Source organism: Zalophus californianus, chromosome 10 (assembly GCF_009762305.2).
Source record: "Zalophus californianus isolate mZalCal1 chromosome 10, mZalCal1.pri.v2, whole genome shotgun sequence".
In the NCBI taxonomy this organism is placed as follows: domain Eukaryota; kingdom Metazoa; phylum Chordata; class Mammalia; order Carnivora; family Otariidae; genus Zalophus; species Zalophus californianus.
In genome coordinates this window covers 51,059,402-51,077,344 of record NC_045604.1, presented here as the reverse complement: position 1 = coordinate 51,077,344, position 17,943 = coordinate 51,059,402, and the positions used below count along the sequence as shown (strand labels likewise).

General features: G+C 40.8%; 1 protein-coding gene across 1 annotated transcript; it reads right to left on the bottom strand.

Moving 5' to 3' along the window:
• Positions 1–972: 972 nt before the first annotated feature.
• LOC113933132 (60S ribosomal protein L32-like) lies at positions 973–14,407 on the bottom strand. The gene is made up of 2 exons (XM_035722381.1): positions 14,215–14,407; positions 973–1,455 (listed from the first exon to the last, which is right to left on the bottom strand). The coding sequence occupies exon 2, from the start codon at positions 1,427–1,429 to the stop codon at positions 1,022–1,024; it is 408 nt and encodes a 135-aa protein (XP_035578274.1). The 5' UTR covers positions 1,430–1,455; positions 14,215–14,407; the 3' UTR covers positions 973–1,021.
• Positions 14,408–17,943: the final 3,536 nt, after the last annotated feature.

Below are 17,943 nucleotides of genomic sequence, written 5' to 3'. Positions count from 1 at the left end.
TTTATCTGCCTGATTCACCTGAAGTTTGCTGCCTGTTCGCCCTGTTTGCTGTCCAAGCAAATCTCTTAGTGAATAATAGCTTCCTGTTAAGTTTTTTTTTAATTTAATGGGGTTGCCCTGTTTAAAAAAAAATAAGAGATATGAAATAAACATGGTATTAAAAAGCTAAAGTGAGGGGGAAAAGGAGGAAATATATTTTTTTGTCAATGGACAGGAGAGAAGTAGAAACGTTTCCATAATGCCATAGCATAATAATACATCTAGAAGAAAATAATCCGTCATCTACTGGTAAAATGAAAAGCTCCAACTTATGAATTAAAACCGGAGGTAGACAGTTACCTATGGAGAACTATAATTTCTTAAGAGTTACTGTTTGCAGACAACTTTTTTCCGGAAATATCTATCACACTGTTTTCATTGCTAAAATGGCATTGTTAGCTTTTATTCTGTTCTTCCAGTCTCCCTAGGTAAAACTACAAGCACTTTTTAGGGAAAGTAAACTAATAGCACTAATACCTTGGTAAGTCAGTCAACATATTAAAAGAAGTTAATAGCCTTTATTAAAGCACTTCTTTGGCAAGCTACTGCTAGCAATTTTAGTCAAGGCATTGTAAAAATATGTCCTAGGTCAATCAGAAGTATTGTAACAATGAAAGATTATAGGTGGAGCTGTGTGAATGTAAACACAACTTACTGACTAGGGTTAGTCAGTTTCAAAAAAAAAGTGCCCCAAGACTGGGAAAAGATAACATGGACTAGAAAAACATTTGCTCGGGGCACCTGGGTGGCTCAGTCAGTCAAGCATCTGCCTTCAGCTCAGGTCATGATCCCGGGGTCTTGGGATTGAGCCCCGCGTTGGGCTTCCAGCTCAGTGGAGAGCCTGCTTCTCCCTCTCCTCCCCGCTCCAGCTCTCTGTCGCTCTGTCTCACTCTCTCTCTTTGTCAAATAAATAAACAAAATCTTTTTTTTTTTTAGGTTTTATGGTTTTATTAACACAAATATGATGTGCACAACAAGCTGTCTATTCATTTTCTTCGCTGCGCAGCCTGGCGTTGGGATTGGTGACTCTGATTGCCAGCTGGGCTGCTCTTTCCACAATAGCTTTGCGGTTCTTGGAGGAGACATTGTGAGCAATCTCTGCACAGTAAGATTTGTTGCACATCAGCAGCACTTCAAGCTCCTTAACGTTGTGGACTAGGAACTTCCGGAAGCCACTGGGCAACATGTGCTTTGTTTTCTTGTTGCTCACGTAACCAATGTTGGGCATCAAGATCTGGCCCTTGAATCTTCTGCGCACCCTATTGTCAATGCCTCTGGGTTTCCGCCAGTTGCGCTTAATTTTGACATAGCGGTCTGACTGGTGCCGGATGAATTTCTTGGTCCTCTTTTTAACGATCTTGGGCTTCACCAGAGGTCTGAGGGCAGCCATGATGCCCAGTAACAGATGGCGGCCACCTCCACAGGCAGCGCCGAGAAAAAAAAGCAAATAAACAAAATCTTAAAAAAAATTTTGCTCATCTGCTATGTGGCAATATGTATGTATTTTACGAATATATGGGTAGGTTTAGATCCACTTGAATATAATAAACCAAAAAAATTGAGGTCTAATAAATTCTAATGAATTCAAAAGAGAACAATTGGTGTCATCATGAGGTGGAGACCAGGTAATAAAGGATAGAACAAACAAACAAACAAAAAACCACATCATGTTGAAATCGAGCACATAAATCTTTTGCTCCATGGATTTCACCACCCATGCATGCAATGTGGTATAACCAAACGATCTGGCAAAGTGTATACAGCTAGAATCAAGTTGTATTTAAAAGAGCAAATTGTTCACTGTAATTTGCATCAAGACTCCTTCCTAGATTGTGACATTTCTTTCTGCCTAGTACCTTGGGCATTCAGATGTAATTGCAGGCCAGTCATACTGTGATATCTACTGCAGTACATGCTCCTATCATCTACTAAATTCTGTAAGAAACTGGGAATGCTAAAGTAGCACTGAATTGTGAATTTGTGTAAACAACATAGAATGAAGGGTGAATAGTATTTGGTTATAATAATTGTAATTAGATTTTTATCAGGTTGCAAGAGAAGTTAGTGTGGGAGCCTATTGTTTACCTTTGAAGGTGATGTCAAACAAAACAAGGATTCATTCTGACCTGTTTCTCTTATTTCCTAAGTCCACATGGTAATTCTTATATTTTTAATTTGCTTTATTCAGATAACAACAGGTATTTCTTTTCTCAGTCTATTGAGTCCTCCCATCCAGAGCCTCGGGCATCTACCATTAAACCAGTTCATAAACTGCATTTGCACTTACCAATTTATTGTGTGATAGTAGAAACTGGTATTATCTTCAGTTGGGAAAAACTAGGTCAAAGCAGAAAGCTGCTGGCCAAAACCCTGGCACTCCACCCCTGTTCAACGACTGAGGGTTACTGAATCTGGGTAATTTCTGTCCAACAATAGTTCAACTGATACAAGAGCATATGTTAGTTTTGAGTCATAGACTTATCTATGATAAGTCTAGAACTAATACATGCCAATGACAGGAGTAAAAATTGAGTATCATACACCATTTTTCATTCTTTCTTCCTTCACTGTATGATACTACCTCGTTCTCAAATACTTGGTTTGTACCAAGATATAACAATGTTAATAACACATCAGAAGAAATTACAAGTTGAATCCCATCCTAAAAATTAAATTCAGTATTGGTATCCACTACAGTGTCAATAGAAGTGTATTACTTTCTATTGCTGCCATAACAAATTACCACAAATTTAACAGCTCAAAACAATAGAATCTAGGTTTGCTGGTTTCACTATCAAGTCTCACAAGACTCAAGTCAAGGTGTCAGCAGAGCTGCTTTCCTTTCGGGAGGCTCTGGGGATAATCTGCTCCTGGGCTCCTTCAGGTTGTTGGCAGAATTGAATTTTATATGGTCATAGGATTGAGGTCATAGGCTTATTTTCTTTCTTGCTGTCCACTTAGGGCTATTCTCAGCTTCTATTCACCAGCATTCCTTGGCTCATGGCCCCTTACCTCTCTCACCAGCAACAGTGAGTCAAGTCCTTCTCACACTGCATCCCTCTGATTCTTCTGCCTTCCTTCTCCACCTTTCAAGGGCCTATGTGATTACATTGGACCCACCCAAATAATCCAGGATAATCTCTCTAAAAGCCAGCAAATTCCATCTGCAAAATCGCTTTGCCTTATAATGTAACATATTGACATGTTCCAGTGATTAGGGTATGGACATCTTTGGCAGGACTTTTAATCTGCCTACCGTATGCAGTATAGACTACATATTTCTCAATGAATACCTGTTGGTTGATTAGGTGACATGAAGTACTTCCTGGTTTATCTACACAGATTAAGAATTTGCTTCTTCCAAAGAACAATTTAATAAGATAATTGTCCCTCTGAATGGTCTCTTTAGAGAAACACAATACTGAGAAAATGTGTTCCTTTTCTTCTATGAATCATCTCACCCTCTGACATGAGGGTGGACCAATTGCCTTCCTTTAGTACACTTATTAAATATTGATTAATTTAATAACATCAATACATATCAATACAAATTTATATTTAAGTACCCATCTCTAGACATCATTACTGAGCATTTCTTTGTATATCATGGCAGAACAATGCTCCTGCTTCCTTGATAGGAATTTTCTCTGCATTATTTTTATTACATTTATTGCATTTTTATACTGCAAGAGATTCTTTCACCTGAGTGAAGGGACAGAAAAATCTGGGGAGCTTTGACTTGGTTTGTTGAGCCAGCATGTCATTTCTCCCTCCTATTCTACCCTACAAATGAATACAGAGCTAGAACTCATGACAAAAATGAAAAACTCCTGTGACTGCTTGTTCAAGATGGCAGACTGAGATCATACATTTGCCTCTTCTCTTTCTGAAAATACCTTGAAAAGGAAATGAATGAGATCTTTAAAGGAATAAATCCTTAACAGCACCATAAAACATAATGGAAGACCAGCAGTGAACAAGAAAATTGGGGGAGTTTCTCAAATATATATGTATATTTGTATCTATATGTACACGTGTGTATACTATATATAGCAGATAGTAATTAATATATGTAGTATGTATAATATATAGCATATACATAATATAGTATGTATTATATATTAGTATGCTAGGATATGTAACTATATCTACATGTATATTACATAGACTTTATGATATATATGTATATCATAATAGACTAATGAAGAATCTGGAGTAGACAAAGTCATGTCCAAAACATATTAAGGAGAAAGTTACTGGACAGCAACAAAGCCTTTCTTCCCAATAGAGCCCCAAGCATGATGAAACCTTTGAGCATTATTTATGATAATTTTTAAGAGACTACCTGTGGAACAGTTGATCTAAGTACATACAGATGGTACTGTGAAACTATAAATGGCTCATTAAATCAGTTGGTGGTTCCCTCCTCTCCTACTTGGATAACTATGATAAGTCTAGAACTAATACATGCCAATGACAGGTGGACATCCTCCACCGAACCCCCACCCCAGCAGAGGATGTGTACATTTATCAGATCAAAACCAGGACCTTGGTGATTAAGCCCTTCCCATTTAGCTCTACCTAAAGAGGCTAACAGTGGTAAGATTTGCCTCTATGCTAAAGACCCAGGAAAGCTCTCAGTGAAAGTGAATCATCTAGATAAGCAGGGCTCCTAATATGGGTAAAGGATACATAGAGAGAAAAGATGAATAAACTTTTAGGTAACACTGAATCATCTAATGGACAGGGGAGTAGTGGAGAGAGGGAGGAAGATGGAAATTCAACATTCACCCAGTTCTGAGATACTCTCAAGACAGTGACTACTCAAATGAAACCCTCCTTCCTTCAGCACTTATGGAAGTGCCCAGCTTATATGTTTGTTTCCACATCCACGCTCCCTGAAGGGATAGCTTATTGCTAAGTGAAAGGAGCCAGTCGGAAAGGCTACATACTGTATAATTTTAACAATATGGCATTTGGGATAAAGCAAAATATGGAGACCGTAAATATATCAGCCATTTCCGGGAATTTAGAGAAGTGGGAAGGAGGGATAAACAGGTGGAGGATAGGGGATTTTTAGGGCAGTGCAACTATTCAGAGTAATACTATAATGGTTGACAGATGACATACCTATATCAAAACCCATAGAACACTAAGATTGAGCCCTAATGTAAACTACAGGCTTCAAGGCACCTGGGTGGCTCAGTCAGTTAAGCGTCTGCTTTCCACTCAGGTCATGATCCCAGGACTCTGGGATCGAGCTCACATCAGACTCTCTGCTCAGTGGGGAGCCTTCTACTCCCTCTCCCTCTGCCCTTCTCCCCCTTTCTCTCTCTCTCTCCCAAATAAATAAATAAAATCTTTAAAAAAACAAAACTACAAGCTTTAGTTAATAATAGCGTATCAATATTCAATTCATCAATTATGACAAATGTACCACACTAATGCAGTATGTTAATAATAGGAGAAATTGGTGACAGGAGGGGCGACATGGAATTTCTGTGTACTCTTTGCTTAATGTTTCCGTAAACTTAAAACTGCTCTAAATAATGAAGTCTATCAATTTTTAAAAAATACATGAAAATTAAAAAAATGAAATTTTCAGAGGTTTGAGGAATAGATTAAGAATAATAAAGAGAAGGGCACCTGGGTGGCTAAGTTGGTTAAGCGACTGCCTTCGGCTCAGGTCATGATCCGGAGTCCGGGGATTGAGTCCCGCATCGGGCTCCCTGCTCAGCAGGGAGTCTGCTTCTCCCTCTGACCCTCCCCACTCTCATGCTCTCTCTCTCATTCTCTCTCTCAAACAAATAAATACATAAAATCTTTAAAAAAAAAGAATAATAAAGGGAAAAAATAGACAAAGGAATGTTAAAAGAAAAATTCCTAGACCAGAATGAAAAATTCCCAATCATTACAGTATCATTCATGACAGATTAGGATCACGACAGTAAGATCAGACTACCCAGCAAGTGCCAAGCAAGAATATGAAAAAAAATATTTTGCCAGTGAAATTTCAGAGCATCAGGCATGAAAATACTAAAATATTGCCAATATAGAGGAAGATATCTATTACTTTAAAAAAATAAGAATCAGGAGTGCCTAGCTGGTTCAGTTGGAGGAGCACAGAACTCTTGATCTTGGGGTTGTGGGTTCAAGCCCCATGTTGGGTGTAGAGATTACTTAAATAAATAAATAAATAAATAAATAAACTTTAAAATAATGAGAATCAGATTGACATTGGATATTGTATGGACTGAATGCCTGTGTCTTTTTGAAATTCTTATATTGAAATCCTAACCCCGATGTGATGCTATTAGGAGGTGGATCTTGGGGGTGATTAGGTCATGAGGGTGGAGCCTTCATAAATGGGATTAGTGCCCTTATAAGAGACATGAGAGCTTGCTGCCTTCTCTTTCCTCACTGCCATGTGAAGATACAAAGAGAAGACAGCCACCTACAAGCCATGAAGAGAGCTCTCCCCAAATCCGAAATCTACCAGCACCTTGATCTTGGACTTCCAAGCCTTCAGAGCTGTGAGAAATAAATATTGTTTTCGCCACCCCGTCTATGGAAGTTTGCTGGGGCAGCCCAGGCTGACTAAGACTGATGTATTATAAGCAATACTAGACGCTAGTAGAAAAAATGCCTACAATGTTCAGAGGGTAAACTTTTTTTTTTTTTAATTTATTTGACAGAGAGAGACACAGCGAGAGAGGGAACACAAGCAGGGGGAGTGGGAGAGGGAGAAGCAGGCTTCCTGCGGAGCAGGGAGCCCCATGCGAGGCTCAAACCCAGGACCCTGGGATCATGACCTAAGCCAAGGGCAGACGCTTAACGACTGAGCCACTCAGGCGCCCCTGGGGGGTAAACTTTTTTAAGCCTAAAATTTTAAAACCAAATTATGAGTCAAGTTTGAGGTCAGGACAAAGATATTTTCATACATAAAAGTGCTTGAAATGCTTACCACCTCTAGTGGACACTGACGGTGCCCAACCCACTTCCTTTTGCCTGGCACAGTCACCTGGCTGCTGAGTATTGTCTGCTAATGGCTCACAGCAGCCTTGTTCTCTGGAAGATTGCCCTTGTGTGTGCTTCAGCTGGGAGCTGCCTTTCTAACCTGCTTCTATCCTTCCACCTGCCTCCCATGCCAGTAGCCAACAGCCAATCCCTGACACAAGGCTAAACAAAACTCCAGCCTCCTTGGGAGCAACCTTGCAGTGTGGCTAGTGCACTTTGGCTCCCCAGAAAACTAGACTAGAATTAGTCGCCACGTGAAACCTCATTCTGGCCCAGTTTCCTCCCCCAGCCCTATTCTGCTTTCCTTGCTCCCCTCCTCCCGAGAGAAAACCCTCATTAAATCAGTCTCCTAAGAATTCCCATCTCAGGCTCTACTTCTAGGGAACACAATCTAATCCCCTACACATTCCTCGAAAAACACTGCTTAGGAATGAACTCCAACTTACAAAATAACAAAAAGAATCCAAAGGACCTCCACTTCTGACCAATTTGGAGTAATATGCACTAAGTTTACCCTCCCACATGAAACTGAAAAAACAGGCTCACTGTGTGAAACAATGCTTTTAGACATTGGATAGCAGGTAGCACAGAACTGTGAACGCTGAAAAAGGGGGAGCCCTAGAATTACCCCAGCTGACTGCCTGAAAAACATCTCCAAGCCACGCCCCAGGGAGAGAGGACCCAGGCAGTGCCAGGTGGTCTCTCTCAGTTGAGGAAACATAACCGGAAGTCTGGGAAGTGGCTAAGAATCCAGTGGCTAGAGTTTTCAGGGCAGAGCTACAGAAAGGAAAGAGCTACACAGAGACAGAACTCCAGAGACCTAAAGAGCATCTTTAAGTCTTCAGCTGAATACTGATTCGTGCCTACATGTGAAGAAAAAGACTGAGGCTGGGGAAAGAACCACCCAAAGGAGCAGGAAGAATGACTCCCAAAGTTCGCACTGAGCTAGGAAGGGTCACTGAAATGTGAGGGCTGTTTTGTTGCAGCAACTAGTGCAAATTACTCTAGCTAATTTGCAGGAATTTCATCATGGTCTTCAATTCCTGGCAAGCACTGAAAAAATTAAAAAAAAAAAGACACATACATAGTAGACAAAGAGGCAGTGCCATCATTATTCAATAAATAGTGCTGGCAATATTGTCCATTTAGAAAAATTGTAAATTGAACCCCTAGTTTGTGCCATGCAAAAACGTATATTCTAAATAAAGTTTTAAATATAAAATAATAATGATCAAGTAATCTTTCTGAGCTTTCATATTGAGCCTAATATAATCTTTTCCACACCTTTATGAAATCGGTAAGCTATAACATTTAGGTCATAGTGGAGTGGGTCGCAGGCTTTGGAGTAAGACTGCTTATGTCTGTGTCATTCCCCACCTCCATCCCTCACTCTCTTTTAGTACTGAACCTGAGATCATGTCCTTTATGCATATCTCTTTTGTTTGCCACTGTAAGTCCCTTTTCAATCAGAGTTTCTTTAATTCTGGGAAATTAATCATCACATCATATTATTTCATCATATAGTTCCTCCTTTCTTTCCTTCTGAGATTTCAATTAATTGGATTAGGCACTTTTTTTAAAAAAGATTTTATTTATTTATTTATTTATTTATTTATTTATTTATTTATTTGAGAGAGAGAGAGAGAAAGAGCATGAGAGGGGAGAGGGTCAGAGGGAGAAGCAGGCTCCCTACTGAGCCGGCAGCCCGATATGGGACTCGATCCCAGGACTCCAGGATCATGACACAAGCCAAAAGCAGTCGCTTAACCAACTGAGCCACCCAGGTGCCCAGGATTTGGCATTTTTATTTCTCTTCACTATACCCTTTAGCATTACATACACACACGGCTAAAATGTATATATATATGTAAAGTTCATATGTTTTTGTATATATCTATAATTTATATATTTATATTCTTCATTTTTTATTTTCTAGTAGAGTTTCTCAATCTTATTTCACTAATTTGCATTCATGTACTATTATTCTATCAATTATTATGTTTCCTACCAAATAGTTCCACTTGTTTTGTTTTAGTGTATCTTTTTAGATTTTTTTTGTTGTTGTTAAAGATTTTATTTATTTATTCGACAGAGAGAGAGGGTGAGAGAACACAAGCAAGAGGAGCAGCAAAGGGAGATGGAGAAGCAGGCTCTCAACTGAGAAGGGGACCCAATGCGGGGCTCAATCCCAGGACCCTGGGATCATGGCCTGAGCCAAAGGCAAATGTTTAACCAATTGAGCCACCCAGGCGCCCAGTTTTTGTTTTAGTTTTTTAAAGATGTATTTATTTATTTGAGAGACAGAAAGAGAGAGCACATGAGTGGGAGCGGCAAAGGGAGAGGGAGAGAGAATCCGAAGCATGAGAAGCTCATGACCTGAGCCAAAATCAAGAGTTGGACACTTAAACAACTGTGCCATGTAGGTGCCCCTCCACTTGTTTTTTAAAGTTATTTTTGGTTCCATGGGCACCTGGCTGGCTCAGTCAGAAGAGCATGTAACTTTTGATCTCTCTCTCTCTCTTTTTTTTTAAGATTTTATTTATTTGAGAGAGAGAGAGAGCATGCACAGAGAGAGGGAGAGGGAGAAGCAGACTCCCCACTGAGCAGGGAGCCTGACACGGGGCTTGATCCCAGGACCCTGGGATCATGACCTGAGCTGAAGGCAGATGCTTAACTGACTGAACCACCCAGGCGCACCGACTTCTGATCTCTTGATCTCAGGGTTGTGAGTTCAAGCCCCATGTTAGGGGTAGAGATTACTTAATAAATAAAAGTAAAATAGTAATAATTTCTGGTTCTTGAGAGACATATGATTAGCAGATAATATCCAATCATAAATTTTTAAAAAATATTTATTTATTTGACAGAGGGAAAGAGAGAGAAAGCACAAGCAGGGGGAGCAGCAGTGGGAGAGGGAGAAGCAGACTCCCCACTGAGCAAGGAGCCAGATGCTAGACTCGATCCCAGGATCCAGGGATCATGATCTGAGCCAAAGACAGTGGCTTAACTGACTGAGTCCCCCAGGCGCCCCTATCCAATCATAAATTAAATACTCATTTGTAGAAGATTCAGTGGGTCAGTCTTTCTCTATTCTTTAGGAATAACATGTATTCACTGAACAAATATTTATTGGATACTTGCCATGTATCAACCACTGTATCAAGTTCTGGAGATATGGTAGTTTCCTTCCTCATAAGCTTTATGTGCTAATAAATATTTTAAGTCAGTAGATAGACTCTGTGAAACAAAGCTGACTGTTGGAAATGATATTTTGATTAAATTGGTCGAAACCATCTCTGAGACTAATGTTTGACCAGAGACCTGAATTAAAAAAGGAAGTAGGCCAAGGGAACAGCAGGGGAGGATCATTCTAGGCAGAGATTATCACAGCATATGCAAGGGCTCTTTGTAGGGGGCATGCTTAGTAGCTGAAGCTCAAAAGCCAGTGTGCTAGAGCAGCATGTGGGAGAGGTGGAAGAGAGGGAGAAAGAGAGGGAGAATATAAAGTCAGAAAGGTAGTGTTCAGGTGCCTGGGTGGCTCAGTCAGTTAAGTGTGTGCCTTCGGCTCGGGTCATGCTCCCAGGGTCCTGGGATCAAGCCCCACATCAGGCTCCCTGCTCCGCGGAGGTCCTGCTTCTCCTTCTGTCTCTGCCCATCACCCCTACTCATGCTCTCTCTCTCTCTCTCAGATGAATAGGTAAAATCTTAAAAAAGAAAGAAAGAAAGAAATGAAAAGAAAGAAAGTAAGGTGGTGTTATGGGTTAAATGGTAACCCCCCCATTCATATGCTGAAGCCCTAACCCCGAGTTCCTCTGAAATAAATAAAATCTTTATTTTATCCCCTCACCCCATTCATATGCTAAAGCCCTAACCCCTAGTTCCTAACCCCTTTGGTTCCTCCAAAGATATCTTTGGAGATAGGGCCTTTGAAGAGGTGATTAAGTTAAAATTAAGATCTTTAGGGTAGGGCGCCTGGGTGGCTCAGTTGATTAAGCGACTGCCTTGGGCTCAGGTCATGATCCTGGAGTCCCGGAATCGAGTCCCGCATCCGGCTCCCTGCTCGGCGGGGAGTCTGCTTCTCCCCCTGACCCTATCCCCTCTGATGTGCTCTCTCTCTCTCTCTCATTCTCTCTCTCAAATAAATAAATAAAATCTTTAAAAAAAAAAAGATCTTTAGGGTAAGTGTAATTCAATCTGACCAGTGTTCTTGTAAGTAGAGGAAATTTGGACAACAGAGGAATACCAGGGGCATGCACAGAGGAAAAACCATGTGAGGACACAGCAAGAAGGTGGCCATCTGCTGGCCAAGGAGGTAGGCCTGCAGAGAAACCAACCCAGTCAACATCTTGATCTCAGACTTCGGGCTCCCATAACCATGAGAAAATAAATATCTGTTGTTTAAGCCACATAGTCTGTGGTTTTTTGCTACAGCAGCCCTAGCAAACTAACAGGAAGCCAGGAGCCATTTTTAACAGTAAGCTGTTGCAATTTGAATTGAGATTTTATCAATAGAAACTATACAAAATTATATGTTCTTGTTTTAATGGTGTACTTGGAGAGACTTTCTTTTTTTTTTTTTTTTAAAGATTTTATTTATTTATTTGACAGAGAGAGACACAGCGAGAGAGGGAACACAAGCAGGGGGGGAGTGGGAGAGGGAGAAGCAGGTTTCCCACGGAGCAGGGAGCCCAATGTGGGACTCCATCCCAGGACCCTGGGACCATGACCTGAGCCTAAGGCAGACGCCTAACGACTGAGCCATCCAGGCGCCCCTGGTGAGACTTTCTTGAGAATAATATTAAGACTCTCTAGGGGCCAAGGGCTGGCTGCTCCAAAATGTGTCACTTTGGCATATTGATTATTTTAAATAAAAGTTACTTAAGAGATAACTTATACCAAAAGGACACTCAGACCCTTCTGTATCCCTCTGAAAGTAGGAAATAAATTTCCCATTTGAAAGTTACCTGCCCTGTACCAGGAGGTAAAGAGACATCCTTCTTACCAGAGACAGGAAATTTCGAGCTCAGAAGGTTGTATAAATAACTCATTACTATGTTTTTTAGAAGGTTTTTTTTTTTTAAGATTTTATTCTGAAGTAATCTCTACATTTAACATGGGGCTCGAATTTATAACCTCAAGATCAAGAGTCACATCCTCTACCAACTGAGCCAGCCAAGCAACCCAACTCTTGTCACCTTTTACTAACTTACTACTCCAGCCCAAATTCTGTTTAGAATTCCTTACTAATCAAAACTCCTAAAGTTAAGGGTTTTGTTGTTGTTGTTTTTTAATCCTATCAATTCCTCACAGATTAATTGTTTCTTTGGCTAAAAAGTACAAAAACTGCCTGCCTTGGTCATTTCTTTAGGGCTCGATTTCATCATTGGGCCTCTGTGTGCACATATTAAAACTGTTTTTTCCTCCTGTTAATCTGTCTTATGTAAATTTAATAATTTTTAGTCCAACTAGAAGACCCTTAGGGTAGAGAAACATTTTTCCTTCCCTTCAATTCACCATTTGTTTCCGTTTTTTCCCCCACGAAAAAAGAAAACATAATTAGTAGTGTGGTGAGAATTACTGGGCATTTGGTTAAAGGTCCTGAAATAATCACTGACAAAAAGATGGACATATTTAACAACACGAACAATAAAAATTTAACTCCTACATGTCAAAAAATAAAAAATAAAAAGGCCAACGTAAAAAGGCAAACCATAAGTTGTGGGTAAATTATTGCAGTAACTAAGAATGACAAAATATAGATCCTCTATAATCTACAGTGATTGTGTTTGGAATACCACCATCCATTTACATTACCTCTGATGACACGTGGAGATCTGTGTCCATGTGATTCTGGAGAGAACCCAAATCCCAAAACTCCAAGTTTAACATATAATCCAGACTTAAATCAGTCCATGAGTCATATTCTTAGTGCCTCTCCCACCCCTCCAACCAGAATGATTGCTTCAGGAATGGATGAATTATACTGAAGAAAGAGGAGCTTTTGCTGGGACATCTAGGAAGGAGAGCTTGTTTTTTTTTCCTTGCTGGCTCTGAAGCCAAAGTGGGCATAGAGCCTGAAACTGTTGCCACCATATTGGTACCATCTTGCTACCATGTGGAAGCCAAAAGTGAGACCAGCACAGAGGAAGGCAGTATTAGTGCAAGGAGAGAAATGAAATTCTGACCACAGCATTTCAGTCCTGAATCCAGGCATACCTGATATCAGCACTAACCCCAAGTATTTATTTACTTAGGCAATAAATCCCTTACTGGTCATTGCACTTTGCACTGTAATTGTCAGTACCTTTCGACTAGATTGTCAGGTTCTTGATTGCAATGATTGTCATTTCTGGTCTATTCCTAGCATCTGGCAAAGTGCCTGGTATATTGAGGGCAAGGTACATATATTTTTACTAAGTGGATATTAAATGAAGATGCTGTCATAAAAAAAAAGATGCTGTCATATTTTAAAGTTGCCTTAAAGACTAATGCAACTTCCTACATGATTCTGACTTTTCACAACATCATGAAGATATTTTTCTAGTCTAAGGTGAATGCATGACTCACAGAGAACTCACTAATATCCTCTTAGTATCACGACTCCATATTTTTGGTGGGCGATACATTTGATACACTTCCAAACACCCCCATAGCAACTAAAATTTCAAAAATACACTCAAAAAGTCATATTTTTATCCTTGTCAGCTCATATGCTATATATCATTTCAGATCGAAAGCCCCAGTAGCAATCTACTTTAGAAGTCCTGGTTTGCCTTCCTCCTACTTAGGAAGTAACATGATCTCCAGAGCTTAATTAATAAACAAACATTTTCCATTTGTTCATTTGTTGATTCTTTCTTTCATGTGCTCACTGTATCATTAATCTACTGCTGCATAACAAATACCCATAAACTTAAAGGCTTAAAACAAGACCACTTGGGGCACCTGGGTGGCACAGTGGGTTAAGTGTCCAACTCTGGTTTCAGCTCAGGTCATGATTTCAGGGTCCTGGGATTGAGCCCTGCATCAGGTTCCACACTCAGCACGAGTCTGCTTCAGATTTTCTCTCCCTCTCCCTCTGCCCCTCCCGCTTGTGCTCTCTCTCAAAAAAATAAATGAATAAATCTTTAAAACAAAACAAAACAAAACACCACTTACTGAGTTGTTCATTCTACAGGTTGGCAGTTTCCTCTGAGCTCCACTGGGATGGTCTTCAGGTCTCAGTTGGATCCTTTTCTGAATCTGCGGGATTGGCTGGAAGCTGGCTCCTCTATAACGACCTTAGCTAGGACAGCAACAGTCTACTCTCATTATTCTATCCTGAGCATTAACTCAAAGTTAACCATAAAATATAAAACCCTTATGTTCAGGATGTTACAGGGTAGGCAATACAAGAGAAATTAGTAATAAGACTGGAATAAAAATAAATCTGAATTTAATGAAGGAGAGACTGTATTCAAAAGTATTATTGTGGGGCGCCTGGCTGGCTCAGTTGGTAGAGCACATGACTCTTGATCTCAGGGTCTTAAGGTCAAGCCCCACATTGGGCATCTGGCCTACTTTATTTATTTATTTTTTAAAGATTTTCCTTAAAAAAAAAGAAAAAAAGGATTTTACTTACTTATTTTAGAGAAAGAGATAGAGAGAGAGTGCACAGGGGGAGGGGTGGAGGGGGTAAGGAGAGGGACAAGTAGACTCAGTGCTAAGTGCAGAGCCCTATGTGGGGCTTGATCTCACAACCCTAAAATCATGACCTGAGCTGAAATCAAGGGTTGGATGCTCAACCAACTGAGCCACCCAGACACCCCTAGCCTACTTAAAAAAAAAAAAAAAGTATTATTGCAAGAGAGAGAAAAGGACTATTGCAAGTGGAAAGGGTGATTATTGCAACAGAGAGAACATTTTGACCACAAGGTATGCAAGGGACAGTCCAGAGTTAGGCAAAAGAGAAGAGTAAACAAAGCTAGAAAGAAATAGTTTTGGGGAAGTGGGGTGAATGGATGATGTGAAACATAATCATGGAAAACCTCACTAAAATGGTATCAGCTGCAGACCCAACAAGAGGAGAGGACTTGACTTTAGGACTTGACCATTCATAGACTTGACCTTGCATGTGGATACTACCCTACTATTCCAGCCAGAAGAAGAGATGCTTTCCTCTCCAACTCCCCCTCCCCTGCAACAGCTCAGTCAATGAGAAGCCGCCACACTTTGAGCTCCCAGTTTATTCCAACTGACTTTTCATTTATAACAGCCTTTCCAACTTACCCCTTTTCTCCTTGAAAAAAAAGGTGCCTCTGGGCGCCTGGGTGGCTCAGTTGGTTAAGCGACTGCCTTCGGCTCAGGTGATGATCCTGGAGTCCCGGAATCGAGTCCCGCATCGGGCTCCCTGCTCAGCGGGGAGTCTGCTTCTCCCTCTGACCCTCTTCCCTCTCGTGCTCTCTATCTCTCATTCTCCCTCTCAAATAAATAAATAAAATCTTAAAAAAAAAAAGAAAAAAGAAAAAAAAGGTGCCTCTCTTTTATTCCTTGGAATAAATGTTGGGTAAGGTTTTGCCGCAGCTTGTACCAGATTGTATTCTCTTTTATTCCCAAATAAACCCATTTTTGGGTGGTAAAGTAACTGGCAGTTTTAATTTTTATTATTTTTTTATTATTTTATGTTTAAATAGTAGATCTGAGAGTAAGTTATTTTATTCTCAGGGGAATGTATACTGGTCAGGCTGAGGATGGGCCAAAGTTTAGGATCTTGGGGTAAGGAGACACATTAACAGGAAAAAAAAATTGTTTTTAAGTCATGTTTTAATTACTTAATGGGAGCCCCTCAAAGATATGAGACTCAAAAGGGGACTAAAGGACTGAGGCTTATATATCATCATGAGCTAAGGAAAGGTTTATGGGTATGGGGCTTCAAAGACAGGAAAGTGAGTCATAGGAAGTTGAGAAAAAATGTTTGGTAAACAAAGGTTGCCCTGCCAGGCTGGTAATGGCTCTCTGGTCATAGCTCTCTTCCTGCTACAGTCCCCCTTTCTAATGTAAATTTCCTTTATAAATGTAGATTTCTCTTGCAAAAGGGTAATTTCTGTTTTCAGAGCTCTCTTGGGCCTACAGTTGCTTTAAAAATAATCAGTTCAAAATAATCCTTCCGCCAAAATGGCACATTTTGGGGTGGCATATTCTGCCCTTCAAATTTTTTTTTTAAATACTTTATTTATTTATTTGAAAGAGAGACAGCAAGAGCGAGGGAGGGAACACAAGCAGGGGGAGTGACAGAGGGAGAAGCAGGCTTCCCGCCTAACAGGGAGCCCAATGTGGGGCTTGATCCCAGGACCCTGGGATCACGACCTGAGCCGAAGGCAGACGCTTAACAACTGAGCCACCCAGGCGCCCCCCCCCACCCTTCAAATTGTTGAGTTGTTTTTATTATAATAAATCTCAGGAAGTCCTATCTTTTAGGAATGGATAAATATAATAAAGTCTGGAAGAAAGGTGATCCCTCATTCTGGTAAGTAAAACCCTTGCATGTCAGTGAAGATATGATTATTTCATACTTTCCAAAAGAAAAAAGCAGGAAGACCAACTTCTTCCAACTTACATTAAGTTAACTGAAGCATTTTTGGTTGTTAGGAGGGAATAATTTTTAAATGCGGACATCCTGATGGCAGTAGGCAGAAAGAGAATGAACTGAGACGTTCTATTAATATCAAGGGAACGTGTGTGGGTGTCCATGGCGCACTGTGAGTTAAATGACTGCTAACTTGGGGAGTAGGGCATATTGGGTGAGTCAGGTGCAGTCCAGGGCCTTGGTCTCAGCATGCTGAAAGGACTGGGGTCCAATAGTACTTGTCACAGCTGAAGAGCAATGGTTCCATGCCCAGAGAGGCAAGCCAAGGGGATCTCAGGCTGTTGCTTTCCCCCACTTCACTGAGCACTAAGCACCTACAGCAAAGGTGGCACTTGGAGAGAAACATGCCCTGTTCCTAACCCCAGCTCAGAAATATTCCCTAGGAAGAGAAACTTGTTCGTCATCTCCTCCTCAGGAGGAGTTGGAAGCTCCCAATGTTTCCAAAGGAACTGACTGCATTCTTAACAGAGCTTGCGGACGTTCAAGCTTAAGGGTTTGAACAGTGGAGGGTGTGGTGAAAAGCAACTGGAAAGAGATTCGTGCATTTAATGAAGATGCGGACTAGACTGTCGGCTGGCTAGTTTGTGAGAGGACAGCTGGGAGGAATTCTCTTGGAGTCAGAAAAAAGATATTGAACATTAACTTCAGAAACTATGCCTTTAAAGGAGGCACAATTTGGGGCACCTGGGTGGCTCAGTCGGTCGAACATTGGACTCTTAATTTTTTTTATCTTTTTTTAAAGATTTTATTTATTTATTTGAGAGAGAGAATGAGAGAGAGAGAGAGAGAGCATGAGCGGGGGGAGGTCCGAGGGAGAAGCAGACTCTCCGCTGAGCAGGGAGCCCGATGCAGGACTCGATCCCGGGACTCCAGGACCACGACCCAAGCCTAAGGCAGTCACTTAACCAACTGAGCCACCCAGGCGCCCTGGATCTTAATTTTGACTCAGGGTCGTGAGATCGGTCCCTGTATTGGGCTCTGCACTGAGCGTGGAGCCTGCTTGAGATTCTCTCTCACCCTCTCTCTCTGCCCCTCCCCTCGACACTCACGCATGTGTGCATGTGTGCGTGAACTCTCTCTCTCTCAAAACAATAAATAAATAAAGGAGACACAATTTTATTGGATTAGTTTGTAGAATAATTTAAGCTCATGGACAAACAAACAAACAAAAAATAGAGCGATTGGTCAGCAATTAGTGTTTCACAGCTGAATGTGGGCAGGGAAAAAAGGAAGAGTGCAGGGTGATTGTGGGCTGTACCTCC